The sequence below is a fragment of the Pseudorasbora parva genome, chromosome 9, assembly GCF_024679245.1.
Source record: "Pseudorasbora parva isolate DD20220531a chromosome 9, ASM2467924v1, whole genome shotgun sequence".
Taxonomy (NCBI): domain Eukaryota; kingdom Metazoa; phylum Chordata; class Actinopteri; order Cypriniformes; family Gobionidae; genus Pseudorasbora; species Pseudorasbora parva.
Genome location: NC_090180.1, coordinates 7,685,578 through 7,699,856, shown reverse-complemented (window position 1 = coordinate 7,699,856; position 14,279 = coordinate 7,685,578). Strand labels below are relative to the sequence as shown.

Genomic DNA, 14,279 nt, shown 5'->3' with positions numbered 1-14,279 from the left:
AAGAGGCGAAAACACCACCGATGTAAAGGTCTGCAATAGAAACCAACCCAAGTTCCCTCCAGGAGGTGTATGCACTGTCCAAAATGGAGGGATGAAACAAGGGGTTAGAATGTAGACCACCCAATTGTTTTGTCTTATGCCTTTCCGATATTTTTTTTTTTTTTTTTTTTATAATTTAAAAAAAACAACCTAGAAATAGAGCTATCAAGTGCAGCAAAAAAGAATTTGGAATAAAAATAGGAATACACTGAAATAAACATAAAAAATTGGGGAGCACGCTCATCTTAATACAATTAACCCTGCCGATCAGGGATATAGGAAGGACAGGCCAGCGATTAAAATCCTGTGATAGACGATTGAGCAATGGGACAGAATTGTGGTCAAATAAATCTGAAAAGCTTTTGGTCACATTTATGCCCAAATATCTAAAACTTTGTAAAGAAGATCTAAAAGGCAGGGATGCTAATGGATAATTCAAGGCCGCTGTGTTGATGGGTATTAATTCACTTTTACTCAGATTTAATTTATAGCCTGAGATTAGGCCGAAATCCATTACCAAATCAAGTACCAAGGGAATGAAAATGCCGGGCTCAGACACATATAAAAGGAGATCATCTGCATACAAACACAGTTTATGCTCCAAACCTCCCCTTTGAATGCCAGCCATCATACTGGATCTTAGAGCAATTGCCAAAGGCTCAATGGCTATTGCAAACAACAGGGTCGGAAAGTGGGCAACCTTAGTCCCACGGCCAAGGGACAAATACTCAGAATAGTTATTATTAGTTCGAACACAGGCCAAAGAGATTTACATTTTACATTTACATTTAAGCATTTGGCAGACGCTTTTATCCAAAGTGACTTAAATTGCATTTTTTAAGGTACAGATTTTTTACATTTCTGTCAGTTCTTGCTTACCCTGGGAATCGAACCCATGACCATGGCATTGCTAGCGCCACACGCTACTGTTTGAGCTACAGGAAAGCAATGTATATAATGATGTATATAAAAGCCTAATCCAATATATAAATTGATCAGGAAAGCCAAATTTCCTCAGTGTATAAATTAAATAGCGCCACTCAACTCTATCAAATGCCATATTTTCATAATAATCTCACAACACTGTGGAAGTTCTGTTTGATAGCCAGCTAGACAGAGACAGACAGACAGACAGACAGACAGACAGACAGACAGACAGATCAATGCAAGGTTCCTTGAAATGGACTTTAATAGGTAAATATAAATGCTGTAAAAACAAAACTGTTAAGATAAATATTAAACTAGCAGCATCATGAGTACACATTAGTCTGGAAAATTTATAATCCATGACTTTACAAAACAGTAAAGTGCAGATAACGTGTACAAGTACAAATTAAGTGCAGATAACATAAATGACTAAAAGAAATAGAAAAAATAAATGAAATGCTTCAAGTTTTGGACTTAATTAAGCTGCCAAAGTATGCAGTAATTGTTTTCAGTTTGTTGTTCAGAAAGTTCTGCTCCACTTCCACCTTCCCACCTGGGCCGGCGAGAGATGCGATCTACACAGAGTGAAAGACGGAAAGAGGGAGGGGTATGAAGAGAAAGAGGAAGAAGAAATGAGGCAGAGCAGGTGTGCGTTACCATCACAGACAATATGGTCATTTGTTGTTAATAACAACATTGTATAGTATCAACATAGTATCTTGGTTTAGGGGAAATGGTTGAATACAACCACAAGTCACACTAACACATAGTATTTAACAGCACAAGTACATCATTGGGCAAAAGATAATTATGCATTTACTTTAGATATTAGTGTAGAAATTTTGCTACAGTCAAACACAGAATGCTCCGGAAAGCAGTGTGGTTTCAACCACACTGCACCAGACAACAAGACCTTTCAGAGAAATCAAAAACCATGATACAGCTGCAATTTACTGACATCATATACACTAAACTGAACCCAGGTATACAGTTACAAACACTTTCTGTAAAAATAATTCGAAATAATTTCTGATTAAACACGTATAAAATTTTATCTGATGGACTTTGTACTGCTGGACGGATTTGAGACACCAAAGTGATAACAGAAACTAGAGATATGCCTAAGACTAAATATAAGTACAGCCACTTGTATTAATAAAAATGCTAAGAGGCGTTAACCATGTGACCAACCACTTAAGACCACTGGAACTTCGTTTATCTTTAATAAAGTAAAAACAAATCTGAGTATTGGGTCATAAACACTATCTGGGTAAAACAGATATAGTGCACAAATGTGGCTATGCTGATGAACAACCACGAAACCGACAAAAACTAAAACTAAATGTAACCTCTGTGAAGACCATTAGATGCATGTTAGAGTTATGTTCATCTATATGCTAGTGTACATCTACAAGTGATCAAAATAATTTTAGCATCAATATAGAAAAGGGGCTCTTCAGATTACCATTTTAAAACTGATTTGTGTAAATAAATAAGCGTTACCTGTTCCATGTCCGCATTTCGAGGAAGAAAATAGACAATATTGTCTGAAATCATTTTTGATAACCTGAAAATTTCAAATGTGTAGTTAGTTAAGGAACTTGTAACATGTGGTTTGAATCAACTTGAACACATGCATTAGAAAGTATATCATTTTAATTCCACAAAGACGAGTGATGTGAAAAAGGACCAATTTGAACTTTCCGCTCTGATAACCACATTTTAAAGGAAAGAGGCATCGACTAGAATAAAAGACTGGAAGGATATCCATCAGGAGTCATCATGGTCTTGATGTTGAAGACGTCAGCACTGAGGTACTCTGGTCCGCCCCACGGGGGACTGAGAAAAACTATGTCTGCTCGCAGGCGCGGAGCCAACTGCAGGAAGTCTCCCTGCACGAACTCCATTCGGTGCGCCACACCGTACACTTCTGCGTTGTGCTGTGCCAGAGCCAGGCGTATGGGGTCGATGTCAATGGCAATCACTGGATGGCAGAGGGAGAAAAACATTTCACTTACAAAAATGGCAACATACTACAGTCAGTAGCTATGTTTCTATACATCTATTTTTATGCGCATTATGGGATATCCCATAAAATATATATATTTTTTTAAAAACCCTGGATGGAAATTCGCATAAATTCTAAAAATGTGCATTAAAAAAATCTTTGTGCTCAATTGAAGCGGATACATTTTGGTTAAAGTTTATTTCTAGGTGATGTATTTACATTATATTTATTAAAATAAGTACTGAGAAATATTAATTAAAGGGTACATCATACACACAGTTTCTGCATATCTCATGTTAATCTTGAGTACCTATAGCAGGGGCATACCTAAGGGGGGAAAAGTTAGGACGATTCTAAGGGCCCATTAACTTTTGGGGCCCCCAGAGATTGGTTTTACCCTATTGGTAATAACAGTACTAGTAGTAATGAAATATAAATTGTAAATGTATAATCTACCAGAGTAACAAATAAAATGGACTGCATTTATATAGCGCTTTTAACAGACCCTACGGCCATCCAAAGCGCTTTACATTTTGCCTCACATTCACCCATTCATACACCGACGGCGATGTCAGCCATGTAAGGCGCCATCCAGCTCGTTGGGAGCAGCTGGGGTTAGGTGTCTTGCTCAAGGACACCTCCACACTTGGTCAGGTGGAATCGGGGATCGAACCACCAACCTTTCGGTTTGTAGACAATCTACATGAACCACTGACCCACTGCCGCCCCGTAACAGATAACAAATAAAACAAAATTATGTCTTATTTCTGAAGGGTTCCGTCCTGATCTGCGTAGCCACAATCACTAAGATCAGATGGTAAACTGTCAAATTAGAGATGTCTTCGCGCTCAACAACGAACTATAAGTCCGGTCATCAAAACTGAGGCTACAGCGATAGTCAAAAGAATGTCTTTTTGGTTTTTGTAAATTTGACTCATATAATGCATTTAACTTCAAATAATCTAAAAACATAAAATAAAACACACAAATGTTCCACAGGCCAAATGTTCACCGCTGCTGAGCGTGAATTCCAGCGTAACACTTCAGTTAACAGTCACAAAGTGCAAGATGAGATGTGTAAGTTAGCTAAGTGCTTTTTAACACAGATACTAACGCTCAAAAGTTTGAGAATGGTAAGATTTGTAAAATGTTTTGTAAGAAGTATCTTCTGCTCACCAAGGCTACATTTATTTGATCCAAAATACAGTAAAAACAGTATTATTGAGTAATATTTTTACATTGTTTTTGAATACATTTAAAATATATATTTTATTCCTGTGATCAAAGCTGAATTTATCCTCATTACGCCAATCTCAAGAGTCACATAATCCTCCAGAAATCATTCTAATATGAGGATTTGATGATCAACAAACATTTATGATTATTTAATGAATAGAAAGTTCAAAAGAACAGCATTAATCTGAAATATAAAGCTTTTGCAACATTATAAATGTCTATACTATCACTTGAACAGTTTAATACATCCTTGCTGAATAAATTATGTATTCATTTAAGTTATTTCTCCAAAAAAAAAAAAAAAAAAACTTTCTAGTCATCAAATAATCCTAAAAAAATGTTTTACACAACTGCTTTCAACATTGATAATAATCATGAATGCTTCTTGAGCAGTGAATCCTCATATGAGAATGATTAGTGAATGATCATGTGACACTGAAGACTGGAGTAATGATGATAAATCCAGCTTTGATCACAGTAATAAATTACACTTTACTATATATTTACATAGAGAAGTTATTTTCAAATCTGCACCACTGATAACAGCGGCAACGAGCGCCAGATCGCCTCTTATTTATCAAACGAACAAAATGATACACTTCTAGTTAACCAGAGATGTTTCGTTTGTATTAGTTAGGTTCATCCGTGAAACAAGATGTTTTAAAAAAGTGGTGGTGACATGTCCCACCCGCAAATTACGCCTATGGTCATGTATAAGTCGCATTTGATTGCATTCAGAAATAATACCAGTAAATAAAGCTAAATAATATACACTCCAAACATTAAACACTACAAACATAGGTTATTTTAGTTCCCCTCACACAACAAATCCTTCAAATTTAACAGTATTCAGAACAGTAGGCTATAACTGTATAAAGCCAAAACAAAATAATTGAATGAGGAACTTAAAGTAACCAGCGTTGGACTCACGTAGCCTAACTCCCTCATTCGAGTCCAAATGTTTCCATATTCCTGATGTATTTGGATGCTAAACCATTATTTATTATAGGTTTTGGCTACTTAACTCGCGTCCCAATATTGATGGAAAAATCATCCTCTTCACATGCGCAAAAATGTGCTTGAGAATAGAGACCTGCACTCCCGCGGGACTCGCGGAACCCAATGCATAGAGTGCAGCGCGGGACTAGATTTGATGGCTGAGTGCGGGCGGTAAGGCTACTCTCGTGTGTATGCGGATTTCAGGAGAATTAAACTATTTGCATGACTATAACGCAAAATAACGAAAATCTAAAGAGAAAACATCTAGAAACAAACAAATTACAGGTGGAGGCAGAGTAGAACACGTTTTTGCTGCGTTGTGCAATGTAACTAGCCTGACAAGCCAGACCCACATCAAGATGTTTGGTCTGGAAACTCACCATAGACAGGGCTCAGTCCGAGGGGCGGGATAAACGGTTGTCTTTCAAACTCCCTCTGCACGCGATAGGATAGCGCTACACCAACCGGAGCAACGACGGTGAAGGGGAGCTCGCTGACTGATTAAACATTCGCCGTATCCGGTCGGCTAAACTCCGAACACATCTTCCCTATTTAAGAATGACTTCAGTGCCGTTCTTTTCTCAGAGGAAAGCTTAACTCCAAGTCTTCCGGAGGCGCGGGCAGAGCTGATTCCGAAGACCGCCGCCGTTCGCCAGTTTCTGTGTTACTAGAAGCACGCAAACGCAACTCGGCTGTCGTCATTATGGCCCCGCCCGCCGACTCTATACACGATGTGATTGGGCCGTCCAGATTCTGAGGAATACAGCTCAGATAGGAATTGAGAGTTGCTAGACCACACTTGCGGGCAAATTAAATTTGCTGCCGCTAGGGTGCGTCTAGATTTCTAGGCTACAATGTAACAATATATTGGTTAAACATAGCCTATGTTTATTTCTAGAACGCAATGGCCAAACAGATAGCCTGACGTGGTCATACTCAATTCTAGTCAGAATATGAACTGCCCATCCTAAAAAAATTGTGGGCGGGGCTAAGTTCGGCTGGCATCCAGGCTACCAAACAGATGCATTTAAGAGAGAATCCACTCACCGCTCAAAAGAGTTTTTGCACAGTGCTGAATTCTGTATGCTGAAATCCTCTGATTACAACAAAACGTTTAGACATTTTGAAAGATTAATTGTGCAGTCATTTTTATTGATAACAGAGCTTTGTGAGATCGCGTTGACCTGAGATGATAGCTTTTTTGGAATTATGAAGGGAGCGCACTTTGTGCGTATTCTGCCTCGCCAAACCATGCACACGCTTGCTTTTACGTTAAGTTACTTGAAATAGTGTCATGGACGTACAGAAAAAAATATATTTTTACCTGTGGTGTAACCAAGTAAAAAGTAGCATTTTCTTAACACCTTGAAAATATGCGAGTATACATTCATCACCTTTTTTTATAATAACCAGAAATGTTTCTTGAGAACAAATCATCATGTTAGAATGATTTCTGAAATATCATATGACACTGAAGACTTTTTACTTTTGCAATTTGAAAAAAATAAATTAATTAATAGACCATCCACCATGGTATTTTTCACCCAATCCACCAAAACCATGTTGTAATATATCTCGTATCTCAAAAAAGAATGTCAGATGGTTTCTCAAGACAATGGAAACATATATGTGTTAGCATAGCAGGATTGTGCTGACACAGCATGAAAGGCAACTGTACCTCTTTTCCCAGTGAGGGCAAACTGAATGGCATTGCCACCCACACCACAGAAGGCATCGATAATGAGCTCCGCGCTGAAGCTGTCCTGCACCCTCAGAGCAATGTGCTCTGCTATCTTCTCAGGAGTCACTGAGAACCAGCCCTCTGTGGACAGAACATACACACATCAGAGTTTAAATTAGAAGGCTTTTATCGCTTCATGAATTCATTGCATCAATGTATTAAGATTATAGTTAAATGCATCTTTTTATTGTAAATGTGGTAGAATAGTTTACCACCAGAGGGAGTCTGTAGCTTTCATTTTCTGTTGCGTTGAAGCATAGCTCTGCTTACGTCAAAGACTGTCTCTTCCTCTCTAAATATATAGCTTTTCTCCATATTAGGAGGAGCCTCTTTTGACAAAAGGATGATCTAGCTGATATCTATGAAATTTTAAATATCAGCAATATATCATGTGATGCCAGAAAAAACATATATTCCTAAGAGAAGCAGGACAAAACCATATCATGTTTTCAAGATAAGACTCCTGTAAACAATTTATCATTCCTGCAAACCAGAGCTGTGAGACATAGGATCTCATTTTAAGGTGTAGCATTTGCGATGGGTGTGGGATCTTGTGTGTGAGAGAGCTGAAGCAGAAGCAGTCAGAGATCTCGAAGAGAGTGGAGTTAAACGGAGCATGTCCTCCGCTGATTCTGTGGAGACCAACACCATCTGCTTTTAGCCTCTACAAATACATCTCTGTTTTTCCGTCCCTCGTATTTTTCTCTCCACTGAGAATAGAACACCTGCTAAAGTAGCAATCACTGGTCTGGAGCAACCACGTTAAGCGCTTCCTGTTTACAGTGCGAGTTCTGGACAGAGGGTGGCTCCTTGAGCCCATCAAATACATGTGCCCTCGAGTAAAGAGAACTTACTTTTAAGTGGTACCTTAATTTCCTATAACAAGCTCAAAAAAGGACAAAAATACACTGTGTCATGCATTAGTGTCATTTTATAATAGCAGACATTTCCATCTGAAACAGTTAAATCCTACATTAAACAGATCATGCTATATTGATTATAGTATCTTCTTTCACATAGTAAAAGTCACAATGGATAATTATAGATTGATTTAACCAGTAACATCACTGACAAATGTTATGGTTAAGTCTGTTCTCAGGACAGAGGAATTGCAAAATCAATTGTACCATTGATCTTAATGTTTAATTATCAATATAAATTGAATTTAAATTTAATTGAATAAATTGCCTCTGACATTTCAAAATAGCCCCTTAAAAAAGGGTTGCTTTTTAATTTTTATTTTGTGTTGAGACAGTGACATTAAAATGAGAGAATTCCGTCTATGTAAATTACAACATAGATTTTTGAAATAAATAATGTTTTTGATTACTTTGACATAATTTTAACCACCTTCCTTATATTGTTATGGCTCCCATTTTTCTGCCAAAACACGCCTGACCCATCGAGGCATGGCCTCCACTAGACCCCCTGAAGGTGTGCTGTGGTATCTGGCTCCAAGATGTTAGTAGCAGATCCTTTAAGTCTTGTAAGTTGCGAGGTGGGGCCTCCATGGATCGGACTTGTTTGTGAAGCACATCCCACAGATGTAACAACGCTTAAGTAGGTGGCATGTGACAAAGTAACCTTGTCTGGCTATCACCAGGCCAAGCTCAATTTAAGATTAAACATTGGCCTGGGGAGTCTGCTCTGTGTTTTCTACTGCACAAGTGGCGGGATCAACGAGCATTATTTGAATAACTCTGTACGCATTTGGATAGTTCTTCAACCAATCAGACCACAAGAGGCGTGATCAACAGGGTTAAACCCACCTATAGTGCGCCAGGTGGATAAGCCAGTCTGATTGGTTTCTGCAAAAGTGTAACAGCAGCAGTAGAAATGAACATACGGGTTTCGAGACCGAGTTGCCGGGCGAAATCAAATCATCGGCAGACCAGGCTGGGTTTACCCAGTCAAAAAGTAACCAGCATTAATTTGAGCAATTTGAGCTTCAGTAGCTCGTCTGTTTGATACGACCACACAGGCCAGCCTTCACTCCCCATGTGCATCATTGAGTCTTGGCTAGGGGTGCACCGATCCGACTTTTTCAGTCCTGATACCGATACCGATTAGCCTAGAAATCTAGACGCACCCTAGCGGCAGCAAATTTAATTTGCCCGCAAGTGTGGTCTAGCAACTCTCAATTCCTATCTGAGCTGTATTCCTCAGAATCTGGACGGCCCAATCACATCGTGTATAGAGTCGGCGGGCGGGGCCATAATGACGACGGCCGAGTTGCGTTTGTGTGCTTCTAGTAACACAGAAACTGGCGAACGGCGGCGGTCTTCGGAATCAGCTCTGCCCGCGCCTCCGGAAGACTTGGAGTTAAGCTTTCCTCTGAGAAAAGAACAAAGAGCGGCACTGAAGTCATTCTTAAAAAGGGAAGATGTGTTCGGAGTTTAGCCGACCGGATACGGCGAATGTTTAATCAGTCAGCGAGCTCCCCTTCACCGTCGTTGCTCCGGTTGGTGTAGCGCTATCCTATCGCGTGCAGAGGGAGTTTGAAAGACAGCCGTTTATCCCGCCCCTCGGATTGAGCCCTGTCTATGGTGAGTTTCCAGACCAAACATCTTGATGTGGGTCAGGCTTGTCAGGCTAGATACCGATGCCTGGGCTTTGTGTATCTGTCAATACCCGATACCGATCCGATACTATTGTTAAATTATTAATAAACTGTATAACTTCCTTGAAGAGACTAAAGGCACCAGACTTTACTAAATAAGATAATAAGACAAAATAACAAATGTATGCAAAGTGTTGAATTCTTATTTATTTAAAAAACAATTGTGCATTCAAATCTAAAATATATAATTTAGGGCTCGACATTAAGCATGCTCATGTCCCTCCTTCAGATAAGTAAAATGGTCATTCACTTGTCCGAGTAAAAAATGTGCTTGTCTGGAAAAAAGTTAGATTTGTGTGTGTGTGTGTTGTAAATATAACTTATTCTGAAGCAATATATACTCAGTGTTCAATCAGCTTTGACATATTTTAAATCTGCATATTTGTGATATTTTACTCCCTAATCTTATTAAATATAAGCTATGCTTGAGGTTTCATCTTATATTCTTAAATTTGATCTGTACATTAAATTAAAATAAGACACTATAGGGATGTTCAAATTAAATTATTTACCCAGAAAAATTACTACTACATTAAATAATGTTATGAGAGTTGTATTTTTGAATAAACAAAATAAATGTTGAAAAATATAGGAAACTAAAGCACCAGTAGGTGGCAGTAGGTGAGTCTTAATGAGTGAGTCATTAGTCATTAATTCAAAGGATTCATTCAAAGGACTGATTCCTTTAAAGGGTTACTTCAGCGATTAACATATGGCTTTGTATCAGTAGAAACCCTGGAGTATATTCAAATGATCGTGCTCCCCCCTTTTATATCCCCCTGAGACGAGAGATTTATGCATTTTATTTCTGGAAAAATTCCTCTCGTGACGCAAATTGACGATATTTGCGTCACGAGAGGAATGTTTGCCCAGAGGCTAAAGACTACAGCCAGCAGAGGGAGCCATTTCCGCATGTTTTCAACTCGTGCATGGGGAATGGAGATCACACTTACAGCACAGCTCAGCTACAGGCATTAATTTAAACAGATGCTAAGCAATGTAAGTGTTTTAACTTCTCAAATTAATTTCTATGAAAGTTAAGCTTCCAAAGGCATGAACTGAAAACGCGTTGTGAATGTATGCCGCGAATGTGGTCGCGATTACCTCAGCTCTCATCACGAGAGCTCGTCAACTCATTTATGACGTTAAATGTAATCTGACTCCTAATCTGAGTCTGCTGTGAGACTCACGCGGCAACTCGATCGTTATATTGAACACATGTTCAGTATTTAATTGTAGGAACTCAGTCTCTGTAATCCAGTAGCGGTGGCTTTGGGAATGGCCTCACAGGGCAGCGAAGCATTCTGGGAATTGTAGTCTTTCATCCCCATGAGACAACAATACATTTTTTCTGTCTTTTCTCAGTCTAGAAATCACCAAATTCAAAAATAATTTCACATTTCTACTACATTAATGACCCAGTTTAAATACAGATTCATCTTCCCAGCGCTGAAGTACCCCTTTAAGAATGAGACAGTCGTTTACGAACAGGTTATTGAATCTTTGATTCAACCACTGAATCATTCAGAACACGTGAGACAGAAAGTTTGGAACTTTGTTGCTTGGAATCTTTGTTTGGAACTATTTTCGCAGCTGAAATAGAATGCAGCGTGCTCCTTAACATGGTGTTTCTGGATTAAATTGGTAGTATTGCCGACAGACGAACTAGTTGGCGTGGCAAGCATAAAATATCTCTACACATCCGACTCTCTGTTCATTTTTCCGATCCCCGATCCAGCTTTGTCGTCAGTATCGCGGCCGATATCCGATCCTAATATCGGATCGGTGCACCCCTAGCCTTGACCACCCATAACCCTGTCGCAGGTTCACCACTGTTCCTTCCTTGGAGCACTTTTGATAGATACTAACAGCAGACCCGGAACACACCACAAGAGCTGCAGTTTTGGAGATGCTCTGACCCAGTCATCTACCCACAAGGGCAATTTTAAACTCACTCAAATCTTTACAATTTCTAATTTTACCTGCTTCAGAAACATCAACTTTGAGGACAAATTTTTCATTGCTACCTAATATATCCCACCCACTAACAGGTGTCATGATGAGGAGATAATTAGTGTTAAACCACATCACTTAAGTCACACAGACTAGTTTCAAACAAACATTTGTTACATTGCGGAAGTAAAATGGCTTGTGTATTCCAGTTCATGTCGACTGCAATCTCCAGCATTTATGGAGGTGTAGGAGATACACAAAAGTCAGCCCACGCTCTCCTCTCCTCGCTCTACCCTGTCCAATCAGGCCGTGCTGAAGGAAAAGAGGCTCACTATGGCTATGGGCTACTGCCTCTGTTGACATGAATAAGTGAATAGATACGAGGCTCTGATCTCACTTTCAAACAGAATTCCAGATGCTTAGTGAAAGAGTTATGATTCAAAAGTGAGAGATGCATAAAAACACATTAGTCATGGTGCTTTGGAGAATTCAAAGAGAAACCCGCCGTCCGTGAGGAAAGATTTTCTAATCCCAAATAACGGGACCTTTCATGGTACCAGAAGGAAAACCGTTTGACTTTTGGTGCAGATGTTAAAAGGCATCTTTCCCAAGACCAATACTATGCTTATTGTGCCATAACATTTGAGTTGCTTGACAGGAAGCAAATCTTTTAACATAAAAAGTACATTTTACATTTTCTGGACAAAATGTTAGTGGTACTTTAGCAAAAGTCAACACCATGATCATACCATGCAGGTGGTTCTAAGGAACTTCTAAATCATAGAACAATGTATTTGTAAATGCTACACTATAATAAATCCTATGCTTAACAATCAATCAAGATTGTTATTTTTATCATTTAATCATTTTTAACTACAGTAAAGGTCATGGAAAAAACATTGGTCAAAAAGTGTAGGAAGCCTGCATATAAATATCCGTAATGTTCAGTTAGAAATAGGGCGTTATGAGTATTATTTCCAATTATTATTTTATAATTACAAAAAATCCTTAAAACAAGATTAAATAAACTACCTAAGAAGCAACGTTGCTAAAGATTATAGCTTGAGATAATATATGTTCAGAGAATACATCTTTCAATTGCAATACAATATTAATTCATTTCTGAAGAGTGTTATTGTACTGGCAGATTTTAATTTGAAGTATAAACAAACGCTCTCAGACTAAATATAAAATATCTTAAACTGTGTTCTGAAGATGAACAGAGGTCTTACGGGTGTGGAACAACATTAGGGTGAGTTATTAATGACATCAATTTCATTTTTGGGTGAACTAACCTTTAAACAAATACAACTTTTGATTTTAATAAATGGATTACTAAATGTTGAAATTAACATTAAGATTAATAAATGCTGTGGAAGTATTGCTCATTGTTAGTTCGTGTTAACTAAAATTAAATTATTATTATTATTTTTTATTTTTTTGCCGTGCAATTAAGGCCCATTCAAATAAAAAAATGATAACTAACAATATTAGCGTTCACCAACGCATGAAAATATAAGCGTGAGAGAGCTGCAGTTTTGTTGCCTGCTATGTTAAATGCTCAAGCTATACACATAATAAATAGTAAAAAGACCAAATAAGATCTCTTTAGCAGTTCTAACGAGCACAACGGAACATGCAACAATAATAATCCTTATATAAGACAAAATTAGACAAGCGGAAAGCATTTAACAAGCAGGTTTATGCCTGGTTTAAAATACTGTGTCTTATTAAGATAGTGACCCACTTTGGCAGTAGAGAAGAGAACACAGGTAAAGCACCAGAGCTAAAGGTTGTCCTACTCTGAGACGGAGCACTCTATTTGTGCAAAGAGTAGCGTGGGGAAAGAAAGGAGAGCTCTCCAGAGCGCTCTAAAAGCTGCCTGCTGTCTTGCTCTCACTTGCTCCCCCTCTGTCTCCCTCCCCTTTTCACTAGTCTGACGCAGGAGGTATGAGGGGCTCCGTGTATAGCGTCAGCACACACACACTGCAGACAGAGCCAGCTCAGTCAGTCTGCCCACACCTACAGCTGCTACAACTTCACAAATACATCTCTGAGACACATATTTCCAAGCTGACATCCTGCTCAGTCCCTCAGTTCTCAGTGTGCCCCTCTATTATTATTTAAATTCACAGGTTCTACTGTGAATGATTCATTAGTGTATGTTATTCCAGAATGAAAAAAAAATCCCTGCCCTCCAGAGAGCATCATGAAGAACAAGGAACACACCAGGCAGGTCAGAAATACTGTTGTGAAGTTTTAAGTCGGATTTGGATACAAAAAGATTTCCCAAGCTTTAAACATCCCAAGGAGCACTGTGCAAGCGGTAATATTGAAATGGAAGGAGTATCAGATCTACCAAGACCTGGCCGCCCCTCTAAACTTTCAGCTCATACAAGGAGAAGACTGATCAGAGATGAAGCCAAGAGGCCCATGATCACTCTGGATGAACTGCAGAGATCTACAGCTGAGGTGGGAGACTCTGTCCATAGGACAACAATCAGTCACATACTGCACAAATCTGGCCTTTATGGAAGAGTGACAAGAAGAAAGCCATTTCTTAAAGATATCCATAAAAAGTGTCGTTTAAAGTTGCCACAAGCCACCTGGGAGACACACCAAACATGTGGAAGAAGGTGCTCTGGTCAGATGAAACCAAGATTGAACTTTTTGGCAACAATGCAAAACGTTATGTTTGGTGTAAAAGCAACACAGCTCATCACCCTGAACGCACCATCCCCACTGTCAAACATGGT

The 14,279-nt window shown here is 38.8% G+C and overlaps 1 protein-coding gene across 3 annotated transcripts in view; it reads right to left on the bottom strand.

Moving 5' to 3' along the window:
- Positions 1 to 1,210: 1,210 nt before the first annotated feature.
- Positions 1,211 to 14,279, bottom strand: part of tgs1 (trimethylguanosine synthase 1) — a 31,414-nt gene continuing 18,345 nt past the window's right edge. For all 3 annotated transcript variants that reach the window (XM_067453689.1, XM_067453690.1, XM_067453691.1), the window contains 4 exons: positions 6,888 to 7,031; positions 2,734 to 2,950; positions 2,470 to 2,548; positions 1,211 to 1,541 (listed from right to left, as the gene is read on the bottom strand). In XM_067453689.1, coding sequence (XP_067309790.1) covers positions 1,428 to 1,541; positions 2,470 to 2,548; positions 2,734 to 2,950; positions 6,888 to 7,031 — 554 coding nt within the window. In that variant the 3' untranslated portion in view covers positions 1,211 to 1,427. The remainder of the gene's footprint in view (positions 1,542 to 2,469; positions 2,549 to 2,733; positions 2,951 to 6,887; positions 7,032 to 14,279) is intronic.